This window comes from Xiphias gladius, chromosome 19 (assembly GCF_016859285.1).
Source record: "Xiphias gladius isolate SHS-SW01 ecotype Sanya breed wild chromosome 19, ASM1685928v1, whole genome shotgun sequence".
In the NCBI taxonomy this organism is placed as follows: domain Eukaryota; kingdom Metazoa; phylum Chordata; class Actinopteri; order Istiophoriformes; family Xiphiidae; genus Xiphias; species Xiphias gladius.
In genome coordinates this window covers 3,649,486-3,665,479 of record NC_053418.1, presented here as the reverse complement: position 1 = coordinate 3,665,479, position 15,994 = coordinate 3,649,486, and the positions used below count along the sequence as shown (strand labels likewise).

Below are 15,994 nucleotides of genomic sequence, written 5' to 3'. Positions count from 1 at the left end.
GTTACTGTTTAGTTTGGTGAGTCACTATTGATCCACATTTACTGACAGCTCACAGATGGATTGCACCGATTTTTCTCTGTACAAGATTCAGAATTCAACACAGAATGCAGTAATTGGTCCATTGCCAGACGCTACGTACTTTTTCTTAGATTCAACATGAATATAGATTAGAGCCGTAGAATATTATTTATTAGAGATAGAAACTGGAGGAAATGATTGGCTGTCGCATTGTATTGTATATTTTTTCTCTCCCCCTACTGAGGGGAGAGAAAAAAAAAAGATTTTCGTTTTTCCTGGATGGAAAAGGCAAGCCATTAAAACGGGTGGTACAGTAATACTGCTGCTTGATAAGTATGATGTATGGGAGATTATTTATTGTTGTTTGAGCCATAAAATATTTATTTTATGCTTTACACCCAAGATAAAGTATTTGTTTTAGCTTTACACAACAAGCGAGGAAAGCAGACAAAAATCCAGACTTTTGTATTTGTTGTCATTTATCTTTGTTTTGGCATCCTCTTTCGAATAAACGAGAACTCTTCCTGATTTGCACATTTTAGCTTTATGTTAAAAACGGAAGCCAGAGCATATACACAAACCGAGACAGAAATTCTGGTCATTTATGATCATCTAAACCTCACAATGTTCAGTTCAGACACAAACCTATAAAGTAGATAATAAATTCAGGAGCACACAAACAGTAAATCTTATTTATCGTTGCTAAAACAACGACTAAACACTAACATATCAGTGCATGTGTTCCGTTTTCATTGTCAGTCAACCAACCAATGATTGACTTCCTGGAGATTTTAATAATGTGTTGATGCTCTTTCAGACCTGCAATGCATCATTTAAAAAAAAAAAAAAAAAAAAGATATGTATAAAATTTATGAGTACCTAATGTAATTCATTTGAATCCTGATCGGCCTTCTCTGTGTGTCATGAGAGTCCTTTTTTTTAAATAAACATAATTTCCAAGAAAATCACGTGTCAAGCGTCATCACTGAGGATATAATGTTGCTTTAGCATCTTAACAGTTTAATGAAAATGTGATTGGTTTTTTTTTTTTTTTATGTGGATGTGTCTTGGTGCATATGAAAGGCACTTCCTGTACTCCTGTTGAAACAAAGCTCCAATCCGTGTTCAGGTGGTACAGTATATTCAATATTGACATTTTTAGGTACTAAAGTTAGGACACAAGTTAGTTTAAAGAGGAGATCTGTTTCTCGGAAGCACGTGTTAAAAGGTTCCCCCTTTCTTTGGGTAAATAATGGCACTAATAGATGTCAACAAACATCAGCATTTGTTCCCCAAAATGGAGGAAGTACTCAGACCTTTTACTTATGTAAAAGTAGTAATGCCACAGTTTAGAAATACTGTTACAAGGAAAAGTCACATAAGTATTAGCAAACAGTGGATAAAGCAACTAAGTACATGTATTCAAGTACTGTGCGTAAGTGCAATTTTGAAGTACTTGTACTTTACTTCAGTAATTCCATTTTTGCAGCTTTATACTTCTACTCCACTAAAATACGGTGGCAAATATTGTTCTTTTTACTCCACTACATTTGTCTCATAACTTCATTTACTCTGCAGACTAAGATGAACAATTAAAGTGACGTACACATTAATAATCAAAATAAAATACATCTTGTGTTCTGAAATTGGCCTTTTCTGCATAATAAGTACTTTCACTTTTGGCACTTGATGTACATTTGGATGCCAGTACTTTTGTACTTTTACCTAAGTACATGACTCACATTTTGTATTGCTAATCGTAAACCGCAAAGCACATGAAGTTATCGAACAACAAACAACCTCCGTGGATGAGCCGCAGGACGTGGGTGGATGGACGCCATAAGCCCCGTTTTACGACAGACCTGCCTGAAGCCTGGACTTTGACCTAAGCCTCGCTGCGGTAGTCGGCGTGTTTCTCTCTCCCTGCGTCACGTCATTTCTATGTAAACACACACGTGGATAACGTAGGGACCACGCGGAAGCCGCAACGCTCCCCGGTGCCCAAAAGGGGGCGGTAAACCCTGCCGGCCGTAGCTGCACTGCACATGCGTCACTTCCTCCGCCAGCAACACAAGATGATCGGAAAAGCGTTGGGAAACTGAAAGTGTCCTGAGCTGCGACGACTTTGATGGGATGGCTTGAAAGGCTCGCAGACAGTCACATTAAGAGGTGAGCATATTTACCAACTGGTCCCCGGTACAGTCAGTACACACGAGCGACAGCAGGGCGGTTATAAAGGCCACCGGCCGGTGAAGTTAGCCGCGTTATGTCCGCGTTAGCCGCTCTCCATTCATCAACGGCGCCGTCGCCTCTGTTGAGCAGGTTGCTTAAGCCGAAAACGCAGGTTTAAAGTCAGAAACGAGCAAACGGAGCGCACGCCGTCGGTCTCGGCGAGCTGTGGAAGCTGTAGCCTTTGACAGGCCACCGCTTTTCCATGCAGTGGCAGATGTTGACAGGCTAACTAGCCGGAGTGGCTGTTTGTAGCTGAAGTTTTGCAAACGTTGGCCGTAGCTGTTTAGTCTGTAAAACGGACCCTTTTTATAGGTGCACAATCTCCATAACAGTGTACAATGTCTCCTCTGTAGAAGAGACTATTTTACAGACTAAACAACCAATTGATTAAACGAGAAGATAATCGGCAGATCGACCAATAAAGAGAATAATTATTTGCAGCCCTACTCGAATCTTTCTTCTAGCTCGCTGTCGACGATAACATTTTAAAAGTCATGTTTAAAGGCTGTCAGGAGACTTTATACACCTATAAACTTACGATGCGAAAGTGCTGTGGCAGTCATCATCATGACATTATGGTAAAATGAATGTCTTCGAGTCTTTCACAGCTGGTCAAACAAAGACGCACTAAAGGACTGATCGATGAATCCATCGGATAATCGGCAGATTAGTCAGTAATGAAAATAAGTATTAGTTGCAGCCCGACTCCAGCATTTTCTCCTGACCTGCTGTCGACAGTAGCTTTTGTAATGTGACTGCAGACTGTCAGGTGACATCGTACACTGTCATGAACTTCAAGTGAGACTGGTGTGACAGTGGGTTGTGGTGCAGGGGGATGCTTTTTAAAAAAAAAAAAAAAAAAAAATTTGCTTTCGATCTGATATACCAAGTAATAACAGGATGGCGATCACCGATGTCAATACCGATTCAGTATTAGTATCAATAACTGTAGGCATCATCAGCGACCTTATAACGTCTCATCCTCATTGTCCTTACTGGTTTCTCTGTCATTCTTTAACCAGAATGGCCATGGAACAGGTTACGAATTTCACTCTGTGTGTCACTAAAAGGTCTTAAAAAGTCTTAAATTTAATTTGATGAACACTGCAGAAACCCCGCGTTGGCTTTGTTTCAGTCGCAGCCAGATGCGCCTTCGAAAAGAAGAAGAATAAAATGCCCCTGTGGATTTCCAGTTGCAATTATTTTACTCTAATGTGGCTGTGGTGCTGTTGAAGGCTGCTGCTGTCGTTAAAGACTTGAATCCCAGCGTCCCCAATGTTTGGATTAAATTCCCACATAAATATGTTTTTCTCGCTGTCCAACAACATCGTTAAACAGAGGGTGAACACAACAGCTTCCTTGTACAATTCAACAGCTGTGTTTATATACCATAACTTATATATTATTAGATAGAAATTCCTTTTGATGTGTTTACTCTTTTTTTTTTATTTTTTAATAGCTACTGCACTACAGAGATGTACAGTATATTTTTGTCTATGTCTTTTTTGTGCGAATTTCGTGTGATTTAGATTATAACAGTACTTATATTGGAAAACTATGAGAGATTTGATTTTAAATTTAAAAACCTTTTAGGAGAATGTGATATGACTAAAAATCTTCTATCACAGTATACAGTGCACGTATTTTCACATGCCATTTTATAATGCTGGATATATTATATAGCAATAGACAAAGCATATTCCATGGATATTCTATAGAGGGACAGTTTAATGAAAAAATAATCAGAAGGCAGTGTCTGTTTTTGTCTAATCCAGTAAACACAATACCTGAAAAATCACAGTACTTCAGCATATTGACCCTGTAAATCCAGTATTGCCATAATGCAGTCCTGCTAGTTGATTATATTAATCAGCAACTATTTTGCTGTTTATCTTTGCTGATTCATCATTTTAGTCTTTTTTTTAAAGCAGAAACTACAGTTATTCCCAGTAACTTCCAACTTTCCCAATGTAGGGAGTTACTGGTATTCTGTTTTAAATCATTGCAAACTCAATGTCTCTGGTGTTTGTCAGTCAAAACAAGGCACCTGGAGACATCACCTTGGACTCTGAGAAACTATGATGGACATTTTAACCTTTTTTTCTAAGGAGGAAAATGTATTTTGAATTTTGTCGTGTTGGTTTGATTTGGTAGAAAAAAACTTGGTAAGGTGAAGCCATGGCCTGTGCCCGAGTGCCACTGGATGAGCGGCAGGTGACCGAGCCCGGCCCGCTGGGAAAAGAGCGCACGCTGCCTGCACTGGTGAGTCATCTCTCCTGATGTCAGTATGCAAATATTTCAATACCCTCCCAACAACAGTCTGTGTTGCCTCAGAAACAGCATCTCACAAAGACCGGTTTATGAGAATCCAACCCCATGCTTTCTGTTCCACATCAGCACCCGGACAGGAAGGAGGAACGCTGCTTTGTGCCTTACAAGCCTCCGCCAGAAGATGGCTCTCCAGCTGAGGTGGAGGAATTTTTGGAACTCGCCAGATTCATCACAGAGGACCTGGAGTGGCTGCTCGCACAGCCCCACGACAAGTTCTGGTGCCAGGTAAAGGACTGGTCACGTGTGGGCATCTTGCTGAGCCGCATTTTCTTTTCGTGTAATTTAGCCACAACTCTCTACTGAAGCCAGCCAGATGTTTGTGTGGGTATACCTGGTGGCAAGAGAGACTTGTCTTTTAATAAGCACAGCTGGTGCGATTATGGCAGAGGTTTATGCAACCACTCTCTAATACTTTTGACAGCATGTTTCAAAAAAGCAGAAACAAAAGACAAATCCCACATTAAATGAAGAAACGTACACAACTCCTTTCGGGACATCGACTAATGGTTGTCATCCATGAGTCCCATTTCAAAGTCTAGAATCTTTTTTTTTTTTTTTTCTATTTTCCTGTAAACATTCTCTCCCTCCTCTCCCTGCCGTGGTCCGTGCTTTCCACCAGGTGGTGTTTGATGAGTCCCTGCAGCGGTGCCTGGACTCGTACCTGCGTCATACCCCTCGGAGCCTCGACCTTGCCGCCTTGCCCTCCTCCCCGGTGGTGGCTGAGATGCAGCACTCCGTCCACAGGGCGGTCTTCTTGACTTTCCTGAGGATGGCTACACACAAAGAGTCCAAGGTAGGCGCAGCACCCAAATGAGAACTCTAAAACAGGACATAATGGTCCACTTTTTCACTGCACATACCAGTTTTTGTGTGCTTTTCGTCCCTCAGGAGAACTTCCTGACCCCCGCTGTGTTTGGAGAAATTATCTATGAAAATTTCCTGTTTGACATTCCCAAAATTTTGGATCTGTGTGTGCTCTTCGGAAAGGGCAACAGCCAGCTGCTGCATAAGATGATAGGTGAGCTCTTTGTGAAGGCTCTCTGTAAATCTCATTCTCGTCGGTGTACCATATTACGAGTAGACATGCATCCATTAAACAGTATTAAGATATAAAGTTGTAGGTTTTATCTGTTTGTTACTCTTGTTAACCTTGTATAATGGTTTCGTTTTAGACAACATCTTTGCCCAGCAGCCGTCTTACTACAGTGACCTGGATGAGACGGTGCCCACTGTGTTACAGGTAAAATCCAATTTTGCAAGTGCAACTTCATAATTATGTGGAAAGGTTGAAAAAAAAAAATGCTTGGGTGTATTTAGGATTTCCAGAAAGTGAATGCAAGACCCCTCGATCACAAAAATAAAATACTATTTAGAGTAAGTTGTAAATGTCTTTCTGTGAGATTATAGTTTATTATCCTCCCAATTCTATTCCTTTTATTCTCTTCAGGTGTTTGACTCAATCCTGGACAAGTGTGGTCTTCAGGTTGAAGGAGCCACGGCCATGGAGCCGATGAAGCTGAATGCGCACAAACAGCCCACCGCCATGACCATGAGCCAGCAGGTCAGCCAGGCGCGCCCACCTATATCACAACGTCACGTACTAATGTGTTGGTCTGAGCACGTTCGCGAATGTAAACATCATAAGTCCAATAAGACAAGTTCAATTCTACTCCAGTTAAGGCAAAAAGGAACGGGCCCATTTCATCAACTTCTCCTTTGAGATAAATATACAGGACTTGAAGGTGAATGTCATCACCTTAGGCAGGTAATCTGGATGTTTACAAGCAGCTGTGCTTTAGATTGTAATGTACAAGAAACAAGAAATCTTTTTTTATTGTACCCATATGTCCACACAAGGGGTATAATGTCAGTGTAGTTTTCATATGTAACAGGTTATTTTGGCTTTGACGCACCTTCTCTGTGAAAAAGAAGTCGATTCATTCCGATGAAACTTGAATGTATGGTACATCTTCAGGTCTCATTTTTACAAAATGCAGAGAGGTGACTTAACTGCTCTACTCTGGTTTTGATAGAAGCACAATCATCAAATCTAAAATATTGAAAAGCCCCTTTTGGTAAACCTGCCATCGAATCGGCCTATGCTTAGAAGCTCAGCCGACGGGGCTGAGCAGGGATGCTGCTGTAAAAGTGAAAATCGAAAGAGCTGCACCACCCGCCTCAAATGAAACTTGGAGTAATGATGCGTGTCTTCACTGATCGGTTCACATTGTTTGTGCATGAATATGTTAAATGATATTTTCTAGTTGATTTCAAATTACGTTGATATCAACAAGAAAACATTTAATTCCTCTCTATGAAAAGTACAGAGGACGTCCTGCAAGTTTTCTAAAGTGGCAGCATTAAAGGAATTATTTAGATTTTGTTATTTTTGTTTTCATTGTAACTGGCATCAAAAAAGTTGCAGTCTGAAACTGGAGTTGAAACTGAACCGTTTGATCATGTGTGGCAGGAGTTTTTACTCATGGCCACAGGAAACCTTAAGTATCAAGCAGCCACTGTTTCGTGTCAGATTTTCTAAATGGAGGAAAACCTTAAGCTGAGTATGGCTGATTGATTTCCCTGCGTTTGTAAACGTAGCCGGCGTTGATTTTTACTTTTAGCTTCCACCGCAGCTTCCACAGAGAGTGACACTGCAGCTTCATGTACTGTCATAGATAACGTGTGTGTTTCTTTGTTTTCTTTTCTGTCCCAGGAACTTGTAGATATAATTTTGTACCTGTGTGACTCGACAACCACCATCCACGCCTTCCTGGACATCTTCCCTGCAGCCTGCTCCACCTTCCACTCCCACGGCTTCCTCAGCAGGTAGACAGAGGGGGAACGTAGCTCTCAACCGGCAGCCTCGCCTCTCAGCTCTCATGGGCGGCCTTCTCTGCATAAAACCTTTTCATTATAATTTTGTTTTTTTTTCTCCTGGCAGACTGACCTCGTTTTATGAGACCGCTGTGCCTGGACTTGAGAAGGCGGTGAGGAAGAGAAACTTTGATGATAAAGGGTGAGCATCTGCTTCAGGGATTTAGTACAAACAAAAGTGTGTGTGTTTGTGTGTGTATATAGATAGATAGATAGAGATATGATATGATATGATATGATAAGATAGATAGATAGATATATCTATCTATCTATCTATCTATCTATAGATATACACATACACACGTTAATCCAAAAGAGCCATTGGCTGCTGATAGTAAATCAAATCCCGAACCCTCCTCTAGTCTTCAGGAGGACTTGTGGAAGAGGTTGTCCCACTCCCGTCGAAAGATGGTGGAGACGGCTCACCTGCTGCTGCACCACACCTGCCTACAACCGATCCTGGAAGGGTGAGACGTGCAAACGCTCAACATGCCTCTTAGCAGGATTAGCGTTGCACATCAATACACACGTTCATTCTGCCACTGTTTGTTGCCTTGCAGGAGAGAAAACATGCAAACGTTTGCAGAGGAACTCCTACAGCATTTCACATCTTTTTTAGCTGAAAAAAGGTAGGACCAACAGTCGAGATCTGCGCTTTCCAAAGTGAGGCCAGGGGTTCCCTCAAAGCTCTTTGTGGTGCTGGTTTGTCACTTGTTCCCCATTAAATCTAAGAAGTGGTTTGTTTCTCAGTTTGTGTTGAAATGTTTTTTAGAAGCAGGTTTTATCTTTGCTTTTCTCGCATGGCCACTTGAAAAGCATTTGTTAGTAATGTCCCCCAGTTTTTTGAGTACATCGTACCCACTGCATGTTTTTGGTCTATTTTGGAATTCCTGACATCGAGGATGTATTGAAACACATGATGCCAATGTGGCTGAAGAGTTGTCCATGAGGCTGCTTGTTTTTCTTTTTCTATCTTGAGTGCCAGACTGAAGCTCAGTAGCTGCACAGGTTTGGATGATTAAGATTATGTTTATAATAATATTAAGATTATATGTTTTATTCTTGCCACAGTCTTGATAAGCGGGAAAATGTATGAGAGAGGGGGGTGCGTGGCACGCAACCTAAATTTGACTTTCCACTTGGTCGGTTGTCCTTTCAGGTTCTTGTCAGACTACGATGAGCAGTTCCCCATCACAGACGACATCAGCCTACTGCAACAGGCCCTCCCTGTCATGTATCCTTATCAGCTTCACAGGAATAACCTCGTACAAACAGATTTTTATGGCCGGTAACAGTCTGCAAGCAGTGTCACCTACGAATGACTAAAACTTGGGTCTCGATTTGCTTTACTCTCTAAACAAAAAAAAAAACAAAAAAAAAATCATACAAGTTAAGATGAAGATGGGCAGTAAACCCTGCACACGTATTTCCAAATGTAGAAATTATATTTAAAGTATTGTCTCAAAGAAATGCGCGTGTAGCCGAAATCAGCAGACCCATCGTGTCGAAAAACTGCAGAAAGAATTAAAGGAGGGTCAGGAAAGCAAAGAATACATTTACTCCATGTGTAAAAGGAGACCAAAAAGGTTGTTCCGCCTCTTGCTCATGGACTAAATGGATTTTTGCATCTGAAGAGCCTCTTCTAACAATTTTTCTATGAGATGGGATGAAAGATCAGCAGAAATGTACTGTATATTTATGCACCTGCAGCTTAGTACTATTCCTTTAACATTCAACATTAACGAAAGCTTTTCTAGATATTTAAATTTCAAGACACAGAGCTTGAGGGAAATTGTTTCTTGTGCTAGTAAGAGAATAAAACAATATCACTACAATATGTTTGATGTGGCACGAACAACCAGCTGTGGTGGAGAGACATCTAAGATGGAAGAGCAGTATAAAGGCCGGCCTCGAGTACTTCCTATAGTAGAAGTAGTGTGACTTGGTTTCTTCCTTAAGCAGCGGTTTCCTCCAGTGATGAAACCAGGACGTCCTACCTGCTTCAGGGGCTGGAAAGTGCCAGGGACAGCGTGGGGCGACGGAAACCACAGAGCCAGATGCAGCCTGAGGCCTCCCCGTTGTTGTCAGCCAGTCAGGGAGCAGCGGGCGGGGCCGCTGCCGCCTCTTCAGACAGCTTTAAACCCCAGGAGGTCCAGGAACCAGGAGGAGGGGAGAGTGTGAGGGGAGCAGAGGCCATGTTGGATGTTCCCCGAAAAGGAAACAATGTGAGAGCTGTGATCATTACGTGCTTATGGCAGCTCAGTGTCCTATATTCATCACCAGTGGTTATCAGCTGAAGGAATTTTCACAGATAATGTTGTTTACTCGTTTATTTAACAAGATACGTTAAGGTGAAATGTAGGGATGCAACTAATTATTTATTAATCTGACGATTATTTTCTCGATTAATCGTTTTGACTGTAAAATGTCAGAAAATAGTGAAAAATGCCCCAGGTGACATCTTCAGATGTCTTGTCTTGTACAACCAGTGGTCCAGAAACCAAAAATATTCAGTTTTCAGAATTTTTGCTTTAAAAAAAGCTAAAACTATTATTTGATTATGAATATAGTTGAATAAATTTTCTGTCTGTCTACTAATCGACCAATCGTTGCAGCTCTACTAAAGATATTAATGATCTTGATAGAAAAGGAAACAGCAAACAACAGCCTCTATGTCTGTAGCAACTGTCATGCATCAGAGTACTTTGACTAAACTGCATAAAACAAAATTAAATTAACCAAACGTTTGCAAACATGCAGTTTAAGAGACGATAAAACTGTAGAATGAATGAAAAACTCTTCAGTAAGATTCAATAGAGCTGAGAGAAACCACAAAAAACTCCACCTCATTAAAATCAAGACAGAAGTTGCAAGTTGGGCATCTGTTTCACAGGGAATTGACTACAGTGAAGAGAAAATGACTGAAGGAATAAAACAGATGGGACCAGTTCCAGCACTGGCACATGGGTCGTTTGTTGGGACAGGAAAGTGCTTCATGTGAGGCATAAAAAATATGATTAAATACGAGGAATTCATTTACAGTGCAGAAATAAATTGGCAGAAACTCAGATGTATGATAAAAGTGTCGCTTTCAAATTCGCTACGAATCTGGGGGAAAACAAGATGGAGAGACGCCTCCGCTCGACTTGACTTTTTCCGGTGTTGTCTGTGCGCTTTCAGGGCGCGGCGTGTCCGGTGAGCGGGGCGGAGCTGGAGTCTCTGCTGTCGTGTATCAGGGACCTGCTGCCGGATTTGGGCGAAGGCTTCCTGCTGGCCTGTCTGGAGGAGTACGACTACAACTCCGAGCTGGTTATCAACAACATCCTGGAGGACCGGTTAGCCCCCGGCCTGGACAAACTGGACCGAGCCATGCCGAGGTGACACAATGCACTGGGCTGTAACCTTCATACATGTCTAGTCATACATAGTATATTAAACGGTTGTAGCTAACGTATGTTGAGTTACATTAGGATTCTCTTAAGGACAGTACTATTTTTTGCTTGTCTTTCATGGACTAATAACAAGTCAGGCTTTATGCAATACCTTCATTTAAAGGAATTTTGAATTAAATTTCCAGTTTATTTTTCTTAGCATTATCTTGCAGTTGAAACTAAAGAACACGATTCAAGATGTGATTTCCAGCCTTAAGCCATGGAAGTGTCTCCTGAATACGGACGTACAGTAATGATGATTAGAGGAAACCTGACAAATCCTGCCATCTAGAGATATTTTTAGGCGTTTTTGTTCTCTGCGTATTTGGGCCACAGCCGACCTCTTTTCATGGCTTTAATCATGGGGTGCAGATGTCTTTTCTCACTTGGTATCCACATGAAAGAAGGTAGAGGAAAAGGGTTTCCAAAAACTACACAAGGACAGTCGGAAGCATCTCGTTTGCAAACATAAAAATATTTACCGAAGCTTCTGATGCATGTAAATCAGGTGGCACCACCTGTATTTGTGTTTTATTCCGTGCATTTTTGTTGATATGGACGCATCAAAAGCTTGAAATGTTTTCATATTTGGTTTGAAAAAAAAAAAAGTGGGTTCAACTGTCTGTTGATTCCATCTGTCACTGGCTGTATGAGTTTTTTTTTTTCTTCAGTCAGCTATGGATAACAAAACTGTACAAATCTAACGTCTATTGTGCAGCTCATAAGTAGAAAACGGAGCAGATATTATCAGAGTTTACGGTAAATTAAAAAAAAAAAAAAAAAAGTAGATATGTTGTGATACAGTGATGTTTGACCATGTGCTTTTTTTACATCTTCCCAGGCCAGTGAATGAGGAGCTTCCAAGTGTTCTGGGAAACAGATCCAACGTGTTTGATGACGATGAGTTTGACGTCTTCCGCAGGGACCGGGTGGACATGTCCCGCATCTGGAAGGGCCGGAGGTAAAGAGCACAAACGATACGCTCACTGACCATCTGAGTGCCAATTCCTACTGTACATTTATTATAAGGAAGTGAAGAACGGGCGAGATCGTCTTAAGCCAAGTGCAATGTCTCCGCGTCTTTCTGACTCCTGCAGGAAAGGTGAGAGCATGCGAGAGATGCTGAACGACAAGGAGCACATAGCGGAGCAGAGAGCTCGTTACCAGGCCTACGAGACGGTGGTGGACGAGGTCGTCATTGAACCTGGGGAGACTGCAGCCGCCTACGGCCTTGACGACTACGACGACGAGTACGACGACACCTACGACATGAACCAAGTGGGAGCTAATGACCTGGATGGAGACAGTTTGCTGAGCAGAAGGTGACTCGCAGTTGTGTTTTTGGGGTCTGTCTTTAATCAGGATGACACAGTGAAGCAGAATTTCAGAAGCAGCTGTTCATTTTGACCCTAAACTTGGAAAATGTCGTCCTAGTGGTGGATGCCGATTGCGTTCAGTGCACTTCTTTCATTTTCACTGTGTGTTCCTGTTTTCCTGCAGGCCTTTCACGGTCCCACAGGTACTGAGAAAAGGAAACAAACCAGAGGAAGAGGAGGAGGGTGAAGATGAAGAGGAGGAAGAGACTCTCCAGGTACTGAAATAATTCCAAAACAGCAGATCCAACATTCTTCATCTTCATTCTTTCTTTTCGACCCATTTTAAAGCTCAGTGATAAGATATTGACTTCATTTCTTTTTCTACCGTTTCAGGATTGTTATGGGGATTATTTATGCGTGTAGCTTGAATTTAGGCCCTTTGCGTGGCACACTTTGGACCAAAACTACTTTATTACATTTCTACGTGTTTTTTGATTTTGCGTGACCTGCGGGCAGCAGTCGGAACGTGCTTGTCTTAAGGTCACCAGAACTAATGGACTTCAGTTGGAAATATTGACCATTTTGCAAGGGTGCCACTATAATGCCAAATGATTACATATGTAAAGATTTAACACATTATACAAATACATTTTTAGTGCAGAATTATGAGTTTTTTCAAACATTACCTGATGCGTTTCAGGAAACCTTGTATTCCTAAATGTTGATGTCGTCTTTGGGAATGAAATGCTTGAGCTGCAGATGTGTGGTCTGCATGTTTTTGTTATCTGCTTTCCCTTGTGACTTTCCAGCTGTGTGTCTACATGTGAATCCGTTTTATTTCAGAACAACGTAAACAGGGACCAGTTTGTGCAGGACCCGGCTCTGCTGAGGGAGCGAGCTGAAGCTAAAAGAGCTGCAATGCAGCAAAGGAAAGGGTAAAGACTCTCTCTAGCTGTCCTACACAAAGATTTTCCTCAAAAAGAAATGACACCTTCTATACATTTTACCTGCCTTTTTTTGTTCTATGTGGAGTTTTTCCATCTCTAAATGTAGGGCCTAAGGTGAGAAAGTGTTTATATTGTAAGGACTGTAAAGCCCTCTGTAGCAAATTTGTGATTTTGGGTTATATAAATAAAACTCACTAGAGATTGACTATGTACCAGGTTTCTTTAAAAATAATTTTGTAATTAATAGATGAAAAAACTGAGTAGGATGGACACGATCCATCCATTATACCATAAAAAGGAAAAAAGAAACTGAGTTGTTCCTATTTTACGTTAGATGTTTTTTCCTAAATTCAAAAAAAAAAAAATAAAGTTACATTTAGATAAGTGGAAAGTTTCATTTAAACTTGAATGAAAATAGACTTCAATTAAACCCCATCCATATCTTTGTTGACTTCCCTTCATCCTTGGTCCTCCAGTTTCCGCCCGGAGCGCGCCAGCAACGTTGTCGGTCAAACCAAAGGCCAAGGACAAAGCCTGGAGACATTCCTGGACCGACGCAAGAAAGAGGCCAACAAGAGCCGCGTGGCCAACCACAACCGGCGCACCATGGCCGACCGCAAGAGGAACAAAGGCATGATCCCCTCCTGACCTGCGTGACGGCGCCGCCTGCTCGAACCAACCGGACTGATGGTAGGAAGGTGGACGAGGTGTGTGAGACAGTGAAGGGGAAGAAGAATCAGGTTCTGGTGTCGTTCTTGGTCAATGGTCGTGACTTTTGATCCCATTCCAGTCCTGTAGTCTTTGCCTGAGAAGGGAAGGCCACTGAGGGGTTTTCAGCTGTTGGTGAGGGGTTGAATTAGTTTAGAGACTTTTCTGGCACTTTGTTATCAGAAGTTTTCAAGCAGCTCATTGAAGCGTTTGAGACTCTCAACATCTGCTTGTAGTCTTGGAGCCTAAAGGAAGGTCGGTTCTTTGGCCTAAATCATTTTCTTTTTATAGCTCATTAAAAACCAAAGTTCTGAGTGTGAGCCAGGGACTGAGGACAAAGAATAAGACCTTTATTTTTGCCAAGTAACAAATCAGTTTATTATTAAGATCCAGAGTGACTGAATGAAGTTTCGTTGACATCATCATCATCATCATCAAGTAGACAACATAGGAATACAAAGGATGAGACATCCAGGGTTTTAGAGAGACTGCAGTTCCTTCTGTAGCTGGAAGAACAATTCCTGACCCGGTGATCCAGCCTGGACATCAGCGTCAGACCGCGTTGCTCTTAATTTCTCACTCTGCACCAGTAGCTTGTGTGAAAGCTGCTCGCATGTAGCGTTCAAGTGCATGCATGTGATGTCATCCACTGTCGTCCAGCTTTCACAGAACCAAACCAAACAAAAAAGTCGAGAGACTCTATGACCTTCTCATTACGAAGCTGTGGTGTTTGGAAGCACGTGCTGCTCGTGTCTCTCAGACTAGTTGTAGGGAAAGCGCCTACATGTTGCCATGCACAGACTATTTTCTATGAAGAGAACAGATCTATCAGAGCATTTTGTAACAAAAAAGCAAATGTAATTGCTTTTTGGAGTTGACATTGCAAAAGAAAACATAAAATAAATAAAATAATGCCGTGTTTTGACATCCTTTGACTTCGACTCATCACTCACAAGATGCAAAAATCAAGTGGATTTGACTTTTTCTTTCAGCAGTAGAATGAGTTGGAGAGTTCACTGGAGATGCTTCAGAGTACGGCTGCACAGTTAGGCCTGACATTGCGATCACAGCGACTTGTCTTGATCAGAGTACTCGCCAGTGGTGGGCCAACATTTTTACTGCTCTGGAACATTTGACAGAAAATTGCCTCCAATTTCATGCTAGTATCCTAGTATGCTGTGATGCAGATTCTTACTGTATGTTAACATCCAGTTTATATATGTGTCCTTCTGCAAAGGAATACTTTGTCATTTTGACAATGTCTCTCTTGCTTCGTTAAATGGAAGATAAATGGAAGATAAGATTGGGCAGATGCTTTTTTCTTAAACACAGCCACTTGGCTCGGGCGCGGTGTTGAGTACAAAATTTGACTTGCAAATATGATGATTGACTGTGCAGCTGTACGTCAGAGGCGTAAGAGGACACATCATGTTTGTCACACGATGTACGAGATGACCTGCTGGGACAGCTCAGAACTGTTTGGAGCTGATTTCTTCACACAGACCTTCTAAAGATAAAAAAAAAAAAAAATACTACAAAAGGAATGAAAACCCAACTGAGCTGAGGCCACAGACTCTACAGGTTGTTTACCAACCTACCTGTTTAACATCTATAATCACTAACTGCAACTAAATTAGCTACTTTAACATAAATATCTCAAGTTTCAAAGTATAGTTCAGGAGGTGCGTTTGTGGTTTCTCTCACTCTGCATTTAAGTAATAAGGCATGTCAAAGACAAGTGCAAACACTTTTTTCCACATCTGCTACCAACTGTGGCACATTTAATTCTGCTCTACATCTAAAGAACCTCTACAAGTAACGTTTAAATCCAAATGAGGAGTTTGGTAACTAGATGATACCAGTCGCGTTTGCACTCTGTTAGTCCACTTGTTAGGTTGGTTATTGACATCATTTCACCGGACGGTCGCTCAACACGTCCATGTTTTAAAATCAGAAAGCGCTGAATGTCCAGGCACAGACCGACTGACTGGCGATTACTCGCCGGTTAAAAGCCGAATGTCCTGTTGCTCAGCTGTTTGAACAGAAGGTGTTTGTGCGAAGAGTCACATCATGAATCACGTCTTCACCGATGTAAGTCACACGTGCAAACAAATATTTCCACAACTTTACAGTAACA

The 15,994-nt window shown here is 41.6% G+C and overlaps 1 protein-coding gene across 1 annotated transcript; it reads left to right on the top strand.

Annotated features, from left to right (window-relative positions):
* Nucleotides 1–2,042: 2,042 nt before the first annotated feature.
* On the top strand, nt 2,043–14,782 carry ascc2 (activating signal cointegrator 1 complex subunit 2). Its single transcript, XM_040154259.1, has 19 exons — nt 2,043–2,187; nt 4,405–4,512; nt 4,648–4,806; nt 5,201–5,374; nt 5,470–5,599; nt 5,754–5,821; nt 6,029–6,142; nt 7,295–7,407; nt 7,523–7,597; nt 7,818–7,922; nt 8,016–8,084; nt 8,615–8,689; nt 9,431–9,680; nt 10,636–10,832; nt 11,728–11,847; nt 11,984–12,208; nt 12,387–12,477; nt 13,046–13,137; nt 13,626–14,782. The coding sequence occupies exons 2-19, from the start codon at nt 4,429–4,431 to the stop codon at nt 13,795–13,797; spliced, it is 2,313 nt and encodes a 770-aa protein (XP_040010193.1). The 5' UTR covers nt 2,043–2,187; nt 4,405–4,428; the 3' UTR covers nt 13,798–14,782.
* Nucleotides 14,783–15,994: the final 1,212 nt, after the last annotated feature.